This window comes from Mytilus californianus, unplaced genomic scaffold (genome assembly GCF_021869535.1).
Source record: "Mytilus californianus isolate M0D057914Y unplaced genomic scaffold, xbMytCali1.0.p SCAF_10, whole genome shotgun sequence".
NCBI classification, from domain to species: Eukaryota; Metazoa; Mollusca; class Bivalvia; order Mytilida; family Mytilidae; genus Mytilus; species Mytilus californianus.
This window is the reverse complement of record NW_026262582.1, coordinates 57,213,459-57,231,502: the sequence shown is the minus strand read 5'-3', so window position 1 is coordinate 57,231,502 and position 18,044 is coordinate 57,213,459. Positions and strand designations below refer to the sequence as shown.

Below are 18,044 nucleotides of genomic sequence, written 5' to 3'. Positions count from 1 at the left end.
ATGTTTCAGTTAAAACAACTACTAGGTACCCTTCCGGTACACCTTTAAGTTACCCTGGATCTTAGTTTTAATGTTTTTGTTGTTTTACTCAAATCGATAGTGTTTTTCTTTTTCTTCTAACCATATCACTTTCTGCTTTAAATCTGCGAATATCCGTTTTTTAATATGATCTGTGAAAAAAGTACTTGATAGAGTACATGTTAATCTCTAATCATGCATTGCAAGAGACGCTAACCCTGTTGTCACTGCCGATCTTGTTCTATTTGGAGTTCATGGGATTTGTACAGTTTTTGTTTAATAGCTTGATTTGTCTTCTTAATCGATTTTAGATTTGGATATCGAAAAACTACTGATGTATAAACAAATCAAAACGCATGACAGACTCTGGTCCGTATAGTTTGCTTCATTTGGGTTTTATATTCGATGCATTTCAATTTTCGTACCGAATTCTATAAGTTCAGTAAGTGTTAATGTGTCCTACTACAAATCAATTATAATGCAACAAAAGAACAGAGTTCCAATATACCCCGCGTTGCACATATTTTATCTATCCAAGGTACAAGGGCAATAACTAAATAAAACACTTGTTTTTGTAGCGCTAACGAGGCCATTTTCTATAAGGGGAATAACTCTTTTAAAAATAGTCGATCCGCCACCATTTTAGAACTTGTCCGAGATATTGCTGATATTAACCTAGAGTATAAGTTTTATAAAAATCTGGCCAGAATTGTACATGTGAGAGCGCTAACGAGGCCATTTTCCATAAATTTAATATTTCCAAGGGACATAACTCTTTTAAAAAAAGTCGATCGGCCACCATTACTGAACTTGTCCGAGATATTGCTGATATTAACCTATTGTATAAGTTTATAAAAATCTGGCAAGAATTGTACCTTTGAGAGCGCTAACAAGACCGGACGGACGGACGGACGGACACACGGACGCACGGACGCACGGTATTTCCATATCCCCCGCAACGCGTTACGCAGAGGACAATAAATAAGACAATATTTGCATTTTTCAAAGAAATAAATCTCAATTTACAAGTTACTGAAATTTAAAAACTTAAGATTTAGGTTCGAGCAGAAAAATATATTTGTTTTCGAATCACGATTTGAAAGTGAATAAATTGATCGAAGAACAGAGAATAACAAATATAAGTCCAAAGCTTATTGGATATTTACAGGTTACCATGTAGAAAATGAAATGCCATGATTCATCATCGGAACAAGTAGCAATAAAATGTCTTATTCCCGACATGGTTAAGACATTTTCGAATGAAAGTTTTAAGTTGACCAATACAGGTTATTCGTTTTTTTTTACTACAATGATGGCAATAAAAAGCATTTGTTATGACGAAATAAAGAAAAAACTTGCTTTAGTTTTCTATTTCATTTCAGTGTACATCGTTAGTTGGACTCCTCTTAATGTGGCACAAGTACTGAGTGCATTTGAAGTGATACCACCAAACGATATCTACGTTTTTTTACACGTGCTAGCTCCGGTCAACAGCATAATGAACCCATTAGTATTCCTGATATTTAATCGTCAAATGTTTATGCAGGATAGAAGTAGAAGTACGAGTACTGCATATAACACTGCTACTCACATTGAATCCATTAATCATTGAAGACATTATGTGCCAAGATATCCCATGTTGGATGCATGAAAAGGCGGGACATATACTGCGTAATTTCACCTTGGAATATATACCATATAAACGAAAGTCATCTATCAGAAACCTTTTTAATATATAAAGAATATTTAATAAAGTATTGACAAGCTAATGCTGTCGAATATGAAAGAAAGAACACAAAGAAGAAGAGATTTGGGAAAAATATTAATGGGAAACAAGTTTTTTTTTAAATCTCGGAAGATCTCACAAAGAAAAATTCCATCAAATTTGTATGTGTGCCTCATTCGATGTATACTTATAACTGTAATTGTTATTCTATTTTTTTTCTAAATTTAAACATCGACTTATATAAATATGTATTTCATACATTCTTATATATAACGAGGATAATCAAGGTTTGATTTATAAACCATTAGGTGTACATGACAAAGACCATAATTCAAAATCTTTTAAATTGAATCAATGTTTGTCAGATACTATAAAACCTTGACCTTTTTAGAGCAAATCGTTTAACACTGGTTTCCATGAAAAATTACCCGGTGAATACAATAATTCCGAATGGATATTCACACCCTGTATGAAAACATAGAAAATGTTAATAAAATACAGAAATTAAAATTAAAAATGGATGTTTTATTATAGATATAATATACTAATCGCAATAAAAAGCGCAAACACGAGTTTAACACTAATAAATGAAGATTGAAAAGATTAGAAATTAATAGGAGCGACCTTTACGCTGCTTCTAAATCGAACATCGTCCATTTAAACTAAATTTCATTCTGATTTCCCATTTACACCATTTTACCATAACTAGATTGAAGAATGGTGCGAAAATAACTACATCGCATTTTAATACAGTCATGATTGCGTGTAAAAAAAAAGACAAATCCGAAATGAACATAATGCAACATGTATAAAATGAAGGTTACAAAAATACAATAATTGAGGTATTTTATTAAAGAAAAGTTGCAAGGTAATTTTGTTGATGCATCGTGACTCAACACTAAATCCTTTGATCTTTTTTGGGGAAAAACTGTATCTTTCGGGTGTAGAGAAAACTACTTTTTGACTATTAGGTTTTTACGGAATATGACAGGAACGTTCGTTCCAGATAACTTTTTGAACTTTTCCATCAAAAAGAAGATATTTGTAGATAAATATCTTAAAATGGAATTAGCTGAAAAATGCATGTACACTGATTTTATTCCAACACTCAAATTTGATTTAATGTATACAAAAACGTTATTCAAAACTATAAAAATTCCATAGAAAGCCAACCACAATGTCTTGAATCGATATAAAAAGTAAAATAACAAAAATACCGAACTCCAAGGAAAATTCAAATCAGAAAGTCCCTTATAAAATGTCAAAATCAAAAGCTCAAACACATCAAATGAATGGAAAACAACTGTCATATTCCTGACTTGGTACAAACTATTTTCTTATGTAGAAAATGGTGGATTAAACCTGGTTTTACAGCTAGCTATACCTCTAACTTGTATGACAGCCGCATAAAATTCCATTATATTGACAATAATGTGTGAATAAAACAAACAGACATAATAACAATAAATTATGAACATTTCGTGTGTATTCCTGACTAAACGCCATCTAATTAACCAATAGACATTAATATGGAAACTGTCGATAGGTATGTGACACTGTTAAAGTTATAAATATAAACTGACAGGTAAACATAAAATACAACTACACAGGTAAGCACGTTCAACAGTATAAAGTCGATTTTTGCACGTCTGTTTTGTCTCATTTCATAGATAAAAACATATAGATTAGATGTAAATGATATACTCCTAGCCGGTATAAGACGAATGCTTTTGGCGATTAATCTTTCAACAAAATCAATCAGCCTGCTGTTGCTTTCCCTAGTTTCACTTTTTCAGCTGACATTCGTTTTGACAACTACATGTTGACATGCTGACCATACCAAATAGTCGGCTATAAAAGGCCCCGACGTGAAAAATATGAAACAATTGAATTGAGAGAACTAACAGCCTTATTTATAACAAAACAATGAACGAAAAACAAATATGACAGACATGAACCAACGACAACCACTGAACTACAGGCTCCTGACTTGGGACAGAGACATACAGTATGTGGCGGGGTCAAACATGTTTGTGAGCGCTCAACCCCCCCTAACCTTGGACAGAGGTGTAACAGCACAACATAAGAAAACAAACTATAAAAATCAGTTGAAAAAACTCATCAGACCGATACAAAGGAGAACAACATCCAACATAAACACAGACCGGACGTGGCAGGGTATTTATCCATCCCTCATCCCTAACAATACAAGAATGCACACGCTGAAATGTCTTGCATGCTTTACTTACCATTGAGTTTATGTTGATAGTCCTAAATATATAGCTTTACTACAAGTATCACATAAACTTAATACGATCCAAGAAAATGAAGTCAAGGTCAGATAAACCAAACCGTACATGTATACCTTGCAATCATTCCATACACTAAATATAGTTGACCTTTTGCCAATAGTTTCTTAGAAACAAACTTAACCAAGAAAACTTAACATTGACCAATGAACCATGAAAATGAGGTCAAGGTCAGAGGAACCATGTCAGACAGATATATACACCTTACAATCATTCTATACACCAAATATAGTTGACCTATTTCTTATAGTTTGAGAAAAACAGATCAAAACATAAAAACTTAACACTGAGCAATGAACCGTGAAAATGAAGTCATGGTCACATAAAACCTGCCAGACTTTTCATCGTAAAATATTTCCATACACCAAATATAGACCTATTGCATATAGTATTTGAAAAAAAGACCAAAAACAAAAAAAACTTAACTTTAACCACTGAACCATGAAAATGAGGTCAAGGTCAGATGACACCTGCTAGTTGGACATGTACACCTTACAATCATTCCATACACCAAATATAGTAGACCTATTACTTATAGTATCTGAGATATTGACTTAACCACGAAAACTTAACCTTGTTCACTGATCCATGCAATAAGGTCGAGGTCAGATGAAAACTGTCTGACAGGCAAGAGGAACTTGCAAGGTACGCATATACTTAATATAGGAATCCTATTACTCATAATAAGAAAAAAATTAACATTACAAAAAATCTTAACTTCTTTTTCAAGTAGTCACTGAACCATGAAAATGAGGTCAAGGACAATGAACATATAATAGACGTAAACTTCATAACATAAGGCATCTATATACAAAGTTTGAAGCATCCAGGTCTTCCACCTTTCAAAATATAAAGTTTTTAAGTAGTTAGTTAACGCCGCGGCCGGATCACTATTCCTATGTCGAGCTTTCTGCGACAGAAGTCGCAGGCTCGACAAAAAAGGACACTAAGAACAGAACTGCGAGTACTCGCAGTTACTGACAGCTAGTTCAAAGCCAATAAGAACTGATAAGAAATCATGTATCTAAGACTAAAATATCAATCAGTACACATACAACATCCAATGGATTTAGTTAAAAGACGTCACTAAGTTAACAGACAGAGAAAAACACCACCTTGTGCAATGCCAAAATAAAGGTATGGACAGATTTTAGTACCGTTAACGTACATATGTGTATAATAAAACTGTTTAGTATGACTTTAATTTACTGATAACAAAATCAATTTTTATACAAATAAAAACAATATTCAAAGATATAATTACAGTGTTGAATTGGTAACCTTTTAGAAAAAGTTAATTCAAAGGATTGATACGTTTACCCGAATCGTATATAAATTCCCGGTCTCGGTAAACAACTTCCCCGTGAAATTTAGAATGTGCTATTCCGTCCGAAATAAGTTTTTTACAGGTACAGCCAATCTTGCAAACCAAATTTTTGTAACTATGGAAAAATGTAGCAAAGGTTTTACGTAATTTGTGGTAACGAAATCCCTGACTTAATAACTTTCCAGTAATACATAGATTACGTTCATTGAAATCCAAAACGTCACTACAGACATGGGCATGACGAACCAGTTGGGATATATAAACACCGTAAGATGGTGCCAGAGGAACATCACCGTCCAGAAAAGGAAATTAACAATATGGAAAGAAAAATCATCCCCCCTTTCGTCGTAAATTTTTGGGTAGAGTTTCTGGTGTAAAACTGAAATATCTAAATCTAGGAAAGTACACTTATTGCTGTTAATATTTGATTTATTTGATGTAAGTTGGTGTGGGTAAATTTCTGCAGTATATATAGAGAGTTCTTGATTATTTAACGAAAAAATATCATCAAGATAACGGTAAGTGTTGTTGAATTTTTCAATTAAATGGAATTTAGATGGGTTTTTACTGAATCTGTGTTTCATAACAGTACACAAACAAGTCTGCTATTAAAGGGGCACAATTGGTGCTCATAGGAATACATACAATCTGTCGATAAACCTATTGCCGAAACGTACACAAATGTTGTCAAGGAGAAAATTTATGGCTGTAATCATCTGATCACACATCTAGTAAGTATATCGAGCATATTTACCTTTCTGTCAGTAATGTCAGTTTCAGAGAAATTTTTGTTTGAAAAGTACGATTTATCCCTCCCTAAGACACGATACTTTCATCTACGTTGGCCATTCTTTTTTATGAAACAAATCAGGACCAACTTTTTCAAGTGTATGTTAATCATAGCTATTGCTAGTTTTTTTAAACATACCTATCAACTGTAAATTCAGAAATAATTGCGTGCATTTATCATTGCGATTTGTGAAAAACAATGCGATAATAATTATTGTGATTTCAGAAAAATCTGCATTCATTTATATGTATCAAATTTCACAATGGGAGTTCTTATTATTGCAATACTCATCTAATCGCATTGTTCAATTAAATAAAAGTCTTACAATAATTTGTGAATTTACAGCATTATCAAAAGAACTATGGTTGTACAATCAAGGTAGTAACTGAGTATTAAGACTCAGTATTTGTGATATTGAATGGCATTTTCTACTCAATGAACACAGGACCAAGCAAAAAATGTCTTTTAACTATAGTAAATATTATCTAAATGCCAAAAGTGGTATTTATATTTTGACTGACATTACCATTATATTATAAACAATGAAAATCATTGATATAATTGCAATGAGGAATGATAACAAAACCTCTGCACAAGATCGTGTTAAAACATGATGCAGACAGAAGTAAAAATCTAAGTCGCTTACCCCTTCTACTTACTGTATAAAAAATCCCAACAGGAAAACATATCCCAACCGATTGGAACCAAATTGTAAAAACTTATCAATTAAACCAGGCTTATAATTTTAAACGCAAGACGATAGTTTAGTTTACATAAGACATATAAGTGGCATTCAAACTTTATCCCATTTTAGATAGACGACAAACATTTAGTCTCCAAATATCGAACTTTTGCTTTGTCATATTAATAAATGAAGACTAATACTTGATTATGCAGCAGTCCAACGGCATGAATGATATTTAATATATGTTAAACGTGTTTTTGTTATTAGACTCCAATTTTAATTCTGGTCTGGATGCATACCATAACTTTCAATTCGTAGCAAGCATGCATCATGTATACACTCGCTTCTTATCAGTTTTTTGCTGATATTTAATTACCCTGCTGATGGCGTGTTTGGAATATAAAGTCTGCTGTTGACACGTCTATGGGAAAAAGGTTTTCCGACACTATATTTGTCTACATATAATTTGTGACATTGTTAATATCGATCTTATTGATCGATGAGTCTTATGTACACGAAACGTGCGCTAGGCATACTTAATTATAAGCCTTGCGACTTTGACGGGTATTTACAACCACTTTGTTGACGCCACTGCTTGCGGACATTTCGTCCCCGATGGTATGACCAGACAAGTAGTTGGCATACATTGATACGGTCATTCATGTTATAGAACTGCTTATAAACGCTTTAATCATTCGAAATACTAATTAAATCTACCCCAGGAATATAATGTTTAGAATGATCTTCAACTTGTTATGGATTTTGACTTCATTCTGTTCGGATTCGAGCGACATTGATTGGTTTTATGTAGACCAAATGCGCGTCTTAGGTATTGTTGATGCGTTTTACACTCATTGGGTCAAAGACGCTGCAAGTGGACGTTTCGTTCCCGAGGATTTCACCAGCCTAGTAAACAAAATGTATGTCCTGGCAGGAAATATTGATGCAGTCATTTCGGTGATTTGATCGGTCATTAACTGCTAAATAAAGGCGACAGTAGTTTACCGATGTTCAAATCTTGTAAATCGATTAGGAAGAGCCAAATCAATGCTACAGACTGGACTGAGGAAGAAATTGTATGAGCTCCAAAAGGATCGATACTAGATGTGTCGGCAGAGTAAGCGTATTTTGCTGTGAATGCGAATTTGTACTCAGTCAAAATGTCACAATTGGGGGAATAGGACACAAACAGATCAGACGACTATAATGGTATCTAAATATTTAAGACGGTGAAAACATTTTGCTATTAAGATGAAACACCGACACATCGTATCGGTTAACCAATTCGTGAAGGTGACCGTAAAGCTTATAAAGAAAAAACTTATCAAAGATGCCTTGCGTAAAATTTTGTATGTTAGATGTAGTGTCAATCGTTCTTCCTCATAACTCTGTTAGAGCAGTTTATGTTTTAGGAGCTCACCTCTTAAATGTAGGTTATTGAGTGACACAATATCACCAATATATCTGAAATTAAGATTAAAGAACTTTGCAAGATGCTTTTTTGTATTTTAGAAGGTCCAGTATGAATCCTGCTTCACATCTTCGTTGTATCTGTTTTAAGAATCACTGGTGTTCTTCACAAAATAAGATTTGTCATGACCCAAATGAAGGATTTTGTAAAAAAAGCTCTGTATGATGAAATGATGAAGCCAATCATTCAATTGAGCATTTTGAATAGTAGTGGAAATGTAGAAAAATCTAAGATTTTTTATATTACTGCAAAATCGGCAAAAATTGTAACTGCAGATTTTGGACTAGATCTGAACAATGTTTAAGAATCCACATCTGATTGACACCGCTGGATGAATATATCCCATCAATATGTTTCTGAATACCATCTTTAACTGTAGAAAGAATGGTGGTAAGTTTTAGACCTTGAGACAGATGTTTAGTCGAACAACTTGACGACACGGCTATATATCGTTCATAAAAGGTATTCAGTATAAAGATTGGAGATTTTCATCGTACTTTTATATTTTAACAGTAAAGGAGAGAATGACAGAACCGCTGGTGCTCGCCTCGAGTGAGGGAGGTCATTGGTTTGAACCCCGACTGGATTAAACCAGACTTGGAAACTGGTATTTTGTGCGTATTAAGGAGTTAGAGTCGGCCCGGAGACAAAATTGTGTGTCTAAGTAGGGTTACACGGGGTATCACCAGGAGAGCAATCATCACTCCTGTACCCGCTTAAAAAGTAATTGATACGGTCATTTTCTGTAAATTTGATGTTCATAAAATTCCTAAATCATTCGAAACACCAATGTTTTCTTAAACCCTCAGTCATAGATGGCATTAACAAGATTTGTTTCAAAATTCCAATGCTCTTCAATCTCTTTATTGATTTTGACTTCCATCTGTTATGATTAGAGCGCCATTGAGTCGTACGCATACTAAAGTATAGACCCGGTATCTTTGACACGTGTTTTGTTTATCAATAATGCAAACTGGTCAAACACATTGTAGGTAAGTAAAAGCATGATGAGAGCGACTTCATATATTTTAGCAATACTTAATAATAATAATAATAATAATAATAATAATATAATAATAATAAATTCTTTATTTAACGAAGGTAACTCATTTAACATACAATTGTTAATCTCACACGAGGCCTTCACACATTAAAATGAACAATTAATACATATAACAATCAATGCATATAACACAATAATCAATAGAGATGTACACAATTACAAATTTATATACACAAGCATGAAAACAGACTGTAGAACTAGCATGGCAAGAATGTCCTAAGAAAAAAAAAGTTTGTCTACTCATTTTGTTTTGTGAAAAAAAGATTAGCACATTTCACCTTAAAGCTTTCGATATGACTTGAATCCTTTATAACATTTGGCAAACTATTCCAAATAATTAGACCAAAATATTGAAAAGTCTTTTTGAAGTATTCAGACTTTGGCCTTGGTAAATGAAGATGTCCAGATGTTGTTGACCTAAGAGAATAACTATATAGATCACTGCACGCAGTAAATTTACTAGCAAGATAATCTGGCGCTAGTCCATTCATACATTTAAACATTAAAATGGCTTGAAAATATTTTATCCGTGTAAAAATGGTCATCCAATTAAGTTCTTTAAACATTGATATTGATGGATAATCAAAAGGTTTATTCAAAATTAATCTTGCTGTGCGCTTTTGCAGCTGATGAATCCGCTCAATGTTGCAGTTTGCGGTAAAACCCCATATGGTGCAACAATAATCAATTATTGGTAATATATAACTATTGTAAAAAAGGATAAGACCTTTGCGAGGCAAGTGTCGTTTTAATTTATTTAGCAGGTATAATCTGCTTGAAAAAATCTCACATTCTTTATCTATGTGAATTGACCATGACAGATTTTTATCTTTATGGATACCAAGAAGTTTTTCTACTTCCACATTGTCAAATGAAGTCTGATTTTGCGATAATACACACAAGACATCATTACAATTCTCAAGTTTTCTCTCAGATCCCATAAGCACACATTTGGATTTCTTGTTATTTATTATCATATTGTTTTCAGCACACCATTCAATTACGTTTTCAAAGTCTTTATTTAAACAAGAGTTTAAGTTTGAAATAGATTTAGACGATATATGCAAAGTTGTGTCATCAGCATATAATTCAGACTCTGTGTGTTTTAATGTAAACGGGAGATCATTTATATAGATTAAGAATAATAAAGGTCATACTATGGAACCTTGTGGGACCACGAATGTTACATTATATTATCCTGATTCAGTTGTTCCAATTTTAACCTTTTGCAATCTATTTGAAAGGTAGGACGAAAACCACTTAACAGAGTGATCATCACATCTATATAAATTAAGTTTCGATAATAAGATGTTATGGTTAACAGTATCAAATGCTTTTTTAAAATCTAGAAATAAAACAGCAGTGAAATTGCCTTTGTCAAATTCTTCTAACCATTTGTTTATTATTGTGATAAGTGCTGTGTGGCATGAGTGTTTTTCTCTAAATCCAGATTGTTGTTGTACTAGTAGTTTGTATTTAGTTAAAAATGAATATAATTGTTTAAACACAGTCCTCTCAAAAATCTTGGACACTGTAGGTAAAATTGAGATAGGACGATAATTGTAAGGATCATCCTTATTACCGGCTTTGAAAATTGGAGTTAATTTTGCATACTTTAGAATATCAGGAAATATACATGTACATAAACTAAGGTTTATAATATGAGTAAGAGAATCTACAATTATTGATTTTGATACTTTTAATATTCTTGGGCCAACTCCATCGGTCCCGGTTGATTTATTAATATCTAGATTTGTGAGATATTTAAAGACATCACCATTTGAGACAGTATACAGTGAAAACAACGTGTTATCATTAATTTTGGATTTCACATAATTGTTTATTTTCTTTGATTCAAAGTTAGAATGGGGATGGGGAATAAGTTTTTCTCCCACTGAACTAAAGTGATCATTTAAGCAGTTTACAATGTCAATTTTATCCGTAAGATTCTTATCTTCGTATGTTATCATATCAATATCATGATTCGTTGTAGAGTTTAGATCTTTTAAATGTCTCCATAGAGTTTTACAGTTTTTATCATTATTGATGGCATCCATAAAATACTTAGATTTTGAAGAACGAATCAGTTTATTTGTTAGGTTCCGATATTTCTTATAATTATCTTAAATGGCAGTTGGATTGCGGTTCTCGCTTAGAAAGATAATTATATATGGCGATCGAGGCCCACAATCTTCTTGGTATTAATAGTATATTCGACAAGAAATGCAAATATTGCCACTTTAGAGCAAAAAGTTTCAAAGCAAGTTGCAGTTCTCATCAAACTATAAGTGTTCCTTCCACTATCGCAGTATTTTCAATCAGATTCAAACAGAAATATTGCAGTTTGGAAATTGATCCTTTGTCTCAAATACTGTGAGCATGGTAGATGTAATAATCGCTTGTCAGTTTTTCATGCGTTGTAGTATTTACAGTGTGATGCTTTGTTTTGCCATTTTTAATGTTTCATATGTAAAGTGTACTATGTATTATATATCCAATTGAACATTTCTCTTGAATTTGAGAAGATATAGTTTAATTGTCTGGATTTAAAAACATGCTTTGACGACGGGTACTGGATCTGTTTTTTTTTCCTTTTCTTGGGCACATGAGTGCAACCCCTGATTTTGGTGAGATTCTAGTGATTCATTCGTTAGTTTTGGCTAATCATATAACCTATCTTGCGAATCTGTCTCTTTCATCAAAGTTGGTACCTAAATAACTGACACTTGGCAGAGTTAAAATATTTATTAAAAAGATGGCAAAAACTACCAGTTAGCTTTTTATCTACCATATCCAAGATTCATGGACAAGTAATGTATAAACAACTTGAAACACATTTTATGGAACATCATTATGCTAATGTTAGGCTCGTTTTAGGAGCTCGTACACAAGTGATACATGTACTTATTTTATCCATCTATTTGATAACATTTGGCCACACTCTTCAAAAGGACTTTATACAGAGATGATAAGGATAGAAAAACAAAAAGTATTTGACTCTGTAGACCATCAAATATTATATCAAAAATGTCAAATGGTTCGATTCTTATTCATTGATGAAAGCAACTCATTAATGTAAATTGGACCGTTTCAGATCTTATGAATTTTATTTCGGTGTGAATCAAGGAAGCATTCAACGAACTTTGGTTTTCTTGTTTTCCTTTAACGATATGTCTATCGGTATTCAATCCGAGTGCAAACTATTAGTTTTCGCTGACATCATCACCATAATATTTTCTAATTAACACCTCAATGTCATCTCAAAGCTAATTGGCAAAGAGCTGGACTCGTACAGTAACTTGTGTGTAAAAATAAAGTTATTTTTTTATTTAGACAACATATTTGCTCCTAAATGCAAGCAAAGTGAATGTATCGCCAGACACTCAAAATACCCAAGTGTAAGCAAGCGATACCGCTTTCATATGTTATCCTTGACTGGATATCACCTCTTTTAAATATGTAGCTTTTCATATTGTCATACTCGTTTATCTGTCATATTTTATTGAACTTTTATCTACACGTGGAAGTAGTTGATATATAACCTGAATGTAATTTTACCTTTTATCTTTACCTTGGTATCTCTTCCTTCTTTTTCTTCCAATAAAACTGATTTATGAACACAATTCTCCAAACATATCGCGGGAGCTTCACCAGATTTTTAAAATTTTAAAATTTACATCTTTGTAAAAGAAAGGCGAAAGATGCCAAAGGGACTTTCAGACTAACAAGTCGAAAATAAAAAAAAAGATCAAAAAAACAAACCACAGAACCCCAACTGAAAAAAAACTGGGGGGATCTAAGGTACTTCGGAAGGGTAAGCAGATCCTACATCGCATGTGGCACCCGTCTTGTGGCTTATTTAAGTACAAACTAGGTCATAAGTCTAATTCCGTAGGTCACATTCGGAGAAAAGGAGACGGGGTTGTAGTGGCGACAATTGGAACATATTCGTCGTCATCTGTGAAACAGATATCCAATAACGGTCAACCAACTCGTGATGGCGTCCGTACAAATTACGAAAGGATGATTTCAATTTCACCACTTGGAACTCTCGCTTCCTTGTGATCAGCAACCAACTATCAAGGAACTCATAAAACGAAATAAAAGCCCTTGAATATCGTATCTACTGGAAGATATATACTCCGTATGCAGGCCCTGCTGGAATGATGCTAAATAGAAATGGGTAATGTCACGTATTCCAGCAAAATGACCAGAAGAAAGAGAAATCAGCAATCAGTTGTTCATTTCCTTAAAACTTATTGAACCTATTTCAATATTTTAATCTATTCATTCATTCAAAACAAACAAACTCTCACAACATGACGCCCATTGTGATAGTTGTAAGAATGTAAAATAACGAAATGAATAATCCCGAATAGGCTACAAAGGAATGTTGAGTTTGTATATGCTATTAAAGGAAACTTTTGTTAACATCGGGGTTTCTTGGCTCAAATACTACGTTGAAAAGAAAGAAGAATTATGTTATGACACGACCGAAGCCTTTCCCGATTCTGAAAGTGTGTACTATTAATGTAATTTTTGTTTTAACTTTGGCTAGTATGGTTGAATTTTGTACAATACAATGGACCATTACATTTTGATTCGGAAAACGGGATAGAAATATCTTATGATGACTGTTTCGTCCGAAAACATACAGTTCACCAGATTTTTAAAACCGATGTCGTTTGATTTGTATGTCTGTACTAATGTACAATTTCGTTGGACTAATATACATTATTGTCTAGGGGCCAGCTAAAGCCCGGGATTTTCTCGCTGTGTTGAAGAACCATTGGTGGCCTTGGATTGTTCTCTACTCTTTAGTCGGGTTGTTTTCTCTTTAGCACATTCCCCGTTTCCATTCTCTATGTTATAATGTACATGTATTTAACACTTTCATCTTATCAACGCTGTCGATTTGCTCTCAGTCACATAGAGTTTTCGATGAAATGTTTGAGAACAACAGTGTATCTCCTTTTACAACCCATTTCTGCTGTACATCAAACAATTTTCCTCTTCGCGGTCAATGTGTACTTAACATTAGTCCTTGTCGAAGTACATTGCAAGAAAAAGTTAAAATTATACCTTTTATCTGAATACTTCTTGGTATGTAATAAAAACAGTTTAAATTAAATTTAAAAATACTAATAAATCATAAAAGTTAAAAAAGTTAACAAAACATTGCAAAACTGTCAAACAGTTGCTTCAATTTATATAAGAATATCTATTAAACATGATAACAATTTTACCAAAAATATTAGGCCTAATCTAAAATGTAAAGATCTTAAATTACTGTAATATTCACATTAGAGAAACATGCACTAATGAATTTATGATGTAACTTTTTCGAACGTCTGTAATGTCTCAGTAATTCCATAAAAAACTGAAAAAAGGTTAAGTATATTCTTGGGAATACTGTTTTATGCTAAATATCACAGAAAAGACATTAAATCACTAGACAAACAGCAACGACGCATAAAATAAAATACGATATAGACGCTGACACTAAATGAAGCATGATTAAACTAACTAGTGAATCGGAAAATGTTGGCAATTTCACTACATCTTCTTTTTTCTTTTTTGTTTACCATAGAAAAACACTCAACCTCTAAAACACAAAATTTGAATTTTTAATTGGAGATCATTCTATTAAGCATGTGTTTTAGCTACTTGGTGTTGGTGGAGGGGATGATGGTGGGGAGTTCGTGGAATTATTTTTTCATGTTAAACGTAAGGGTATAAGTGATGTCCGTCTTATATTGCAAACTCGTTTATTTAGTCGCATTTTACTTAAAACGTCATTATAATCTATTATTAAACAATGACTTATAATACTTTATAGAAAGTCCATTTGATACAATTCCATGTATCTGAGAATTGGTCGTTACTACAGGTCTAACACTGAAAACAATCGATTAACGTTAAATAATTTCTGAAACATTGGTATTTCATTAATATACGATCTTGAAGTCTGATGTTCCCTGGTCCCTTGACAGCAAGATTGTTTTCTGTTAACTATTTGCTATTACAAGGATTTACAAATGAAAAAAAATAAAGGCAACAGGAGTATACTGCTGTTCGAAAATTATAAATTGATAGAGATAAAAACAAATCCGGGTTACAAACTAAAACTGAGGGAAACGCATCAAATATAAGAGGAGAACAACGACACAACAAAAACACAACATTAAAATGTAACACACACAGAAACGAACTATAATATAACAATGGCCATTTTTCTGACTCGGTACAGGACATTTTAAGAAAAAAAATGGTGGGTTGAACCTGGTTTTGTGGCATGCCAAACCTCCCGCTTTTATGGCAACGTCAAACACAACACCAAAACGACAACATCACATGACAGGACCACAATACAAATAAATGGGAGAACATATAGGACAAAGAACCACACGAATAATAGCTAACAAAAGGTACTAGGCTTAAAATGCAATACGCCAGACGTGCGTCTCGTCCACACTAGACCAACCAGTGACGCTCAGATGAAAAAAGTTTGAAAGCCAAAACAAGTACAAAGCTGAAGAGCCAGAGGACCAAAACTTCCAAAAAGTTGCGCCTAACACGGCCAGGGTTTTCTGCCTAGGACAAGAACATCCTTATTATTTAGAATAATTTATAATTTTGCAAACAGTAAATTTTATAAAATAACTATATAATAGATATACATGATAAAACCGAAGTGGGAACTAACTACAGAATAAAAACGGATGCATTACGTAAAACAACTTAATCCAACACATAAAAATACACAGCCGAGTAAGCCAAAGCCTCAACGCACAAAGTGACGTCACATTTGAAATTCTAAAAAAACACACAAAGTGACGTCACATTTGAATTTGTAAAAATATTTCCCAAAAATAAGATAGGATTAGTAATATCAAATTGTGGTAGTAATTAGATAACTAATTGTATTATCTAGCTATGTCGGTGTTTCTTCTAAATCAAACTGTAAACCAAATATATCGTATAAATTTCGTTAAACCAAACTAAAATCTAATAAATGAAGGGGGTGATTAATTATCTTTACCATAACACACGAATATAACAGAAAAGACGTTAAGACATTTGACAAAATCCGACGAGAATAACAAATATAACATCAAAATTAAATACATGAATTTGGGATAGAAAAGTACCGTGACACGTCTTATATCAATGCGGTTTCACACTCAGCAAAACAGTCACAATCGGGAATAAGTCACGTTCGGTAATTAAAAGATCAGACGACGTAATGACAAACCACAATCTAACACGTGGTAAAAATGTCCTTAGTTAGTTTGGACAAGAACATGAAATTAAAATATTTTCTTGTTATAATTGCTGCTACGAGAAATACAGGTAATAAACAGTCTGCGTATTGACTTAACATGAACAAAAGGAAATGTAAAATAAACGTCAATGAGACAGTAACCCTACGACACAGACAACTAAAAGACATTTTAACATTTCGAAGACTGAACGTGTCGTAGTTACAGTGTATATAAACATAGTCTTAATGTTTTCCATACTTCAACATTGATTATCAATAATTGATAACACATGAACAATAGTACCATGATTAATCGTATAAATTTGGAGAGATTTTTAGTGAGTTACAGTTTTCACCAAAAGGAAGGTTCTGATTCCCTCAAGATATTTGACTTATGTGCTTTGTCTATATTCCATTTTGTTTTTCTTTGTTGAAATATTTATTTGTTTTTATAGTGATTAAGATTATAACACAATGTTGACTGCTGTACCCCTATTTTTTTACATTTTGTCCTATTATGCATGTCTGTTTGTTTTGTTCACACATTGTTGTCAATATAATGGAATTTTATGCGACTGTCATACAAGTGAGAGGTTTAGCTAGTTATAAAACCCGGTTCAATCCACCATTTCCTACATAAGGAAATGCCTGTACCAAGTCACGAATATGACAGTTGTTTTCCATTTGTTTAGTGTGTTTAAGCTTTTGATTTAACCATTTGATAAGGGACTTTTCGTTTGGAATTTTCCTTGGAGTTCGGTATTTTTGTTATTTTACTTTTTATACTGATTTTTATCTTAAAATCATGCTGAATCAAGAGTTATTTTTGACAAAATTTGATTGTCTAGCTCTCCGTGTGTTTTATCAATCTTTGGTCTTTTTAGGCTCGGAAAATTCGTAATATAGGATAATCCAGCAAAACTTACTATTTTGCATAAGAGACCGTAGAAGAAAGACTTACAACCGACAAGCCAAAGAATCGTTTACTTTATATTTTCAGTTTGAATTTTTTTTTTTTTTTTTTAGATTTTGTTAGATTTTAGTTTGTCATTTTCCGAGTGTAAGTGCAACATTACAAACGAATTTGCATCAGAACTGTAACAACAAAGACATTAAGTATTTATTTGTTTAATTTGATTGTATGTTTTAACTTAATTTATATTCTACTATAAACTAAATTTGAATATTGATTTATGGGTTTCTACTTTAATTATCTCAAAGGATTCATTGAGCTGCAACATATCATTTTATCGGCGTCATTAAACATGTAATTTCATTATTGAAATTGTCATTCCATTTCCAAGTAACCTAAAACTACAAAGCAAACGGATTGGCAAATAGTTTGCATATATCTGAACTGTCATATATTATATCATTAGTTGATTTTGTTT

At 32.8% G+C, this 18,044-nt stretch overlaps 1 protein-coding gene across 3 annotated transcripts in view; it reads left to right on the top strand.

The window, feature by feature from the left end:
* The window catches only part of LOC127718904 (cardioacceleratory peptide receptor-like), a 33,655-nt gene extending 31,655 nt beyond the window's left edge, over nucleotides 1-2,000 (top strand). For all 3 annotated transcript variants that reach the window (XM_052224994.1, XM_052224995.1, XM_052224993.1), the window contains one exon: nucleotides 1,401-2,000. In XM_052224994.1, coding sequence (XP_052080954.1) covers nucleotides 1,401-1,630 — 230 coding nt within the window. In that variant the 3' untranslated portion in view covers nucleotides 1,631-2,000. The remainder of the gene's footprint in view (nucleotides 1-1,400) is intronic.
* The last annotated feature ends 16,044 nt before the right edge of the window (nucleotides 2,001-18,044 follow it).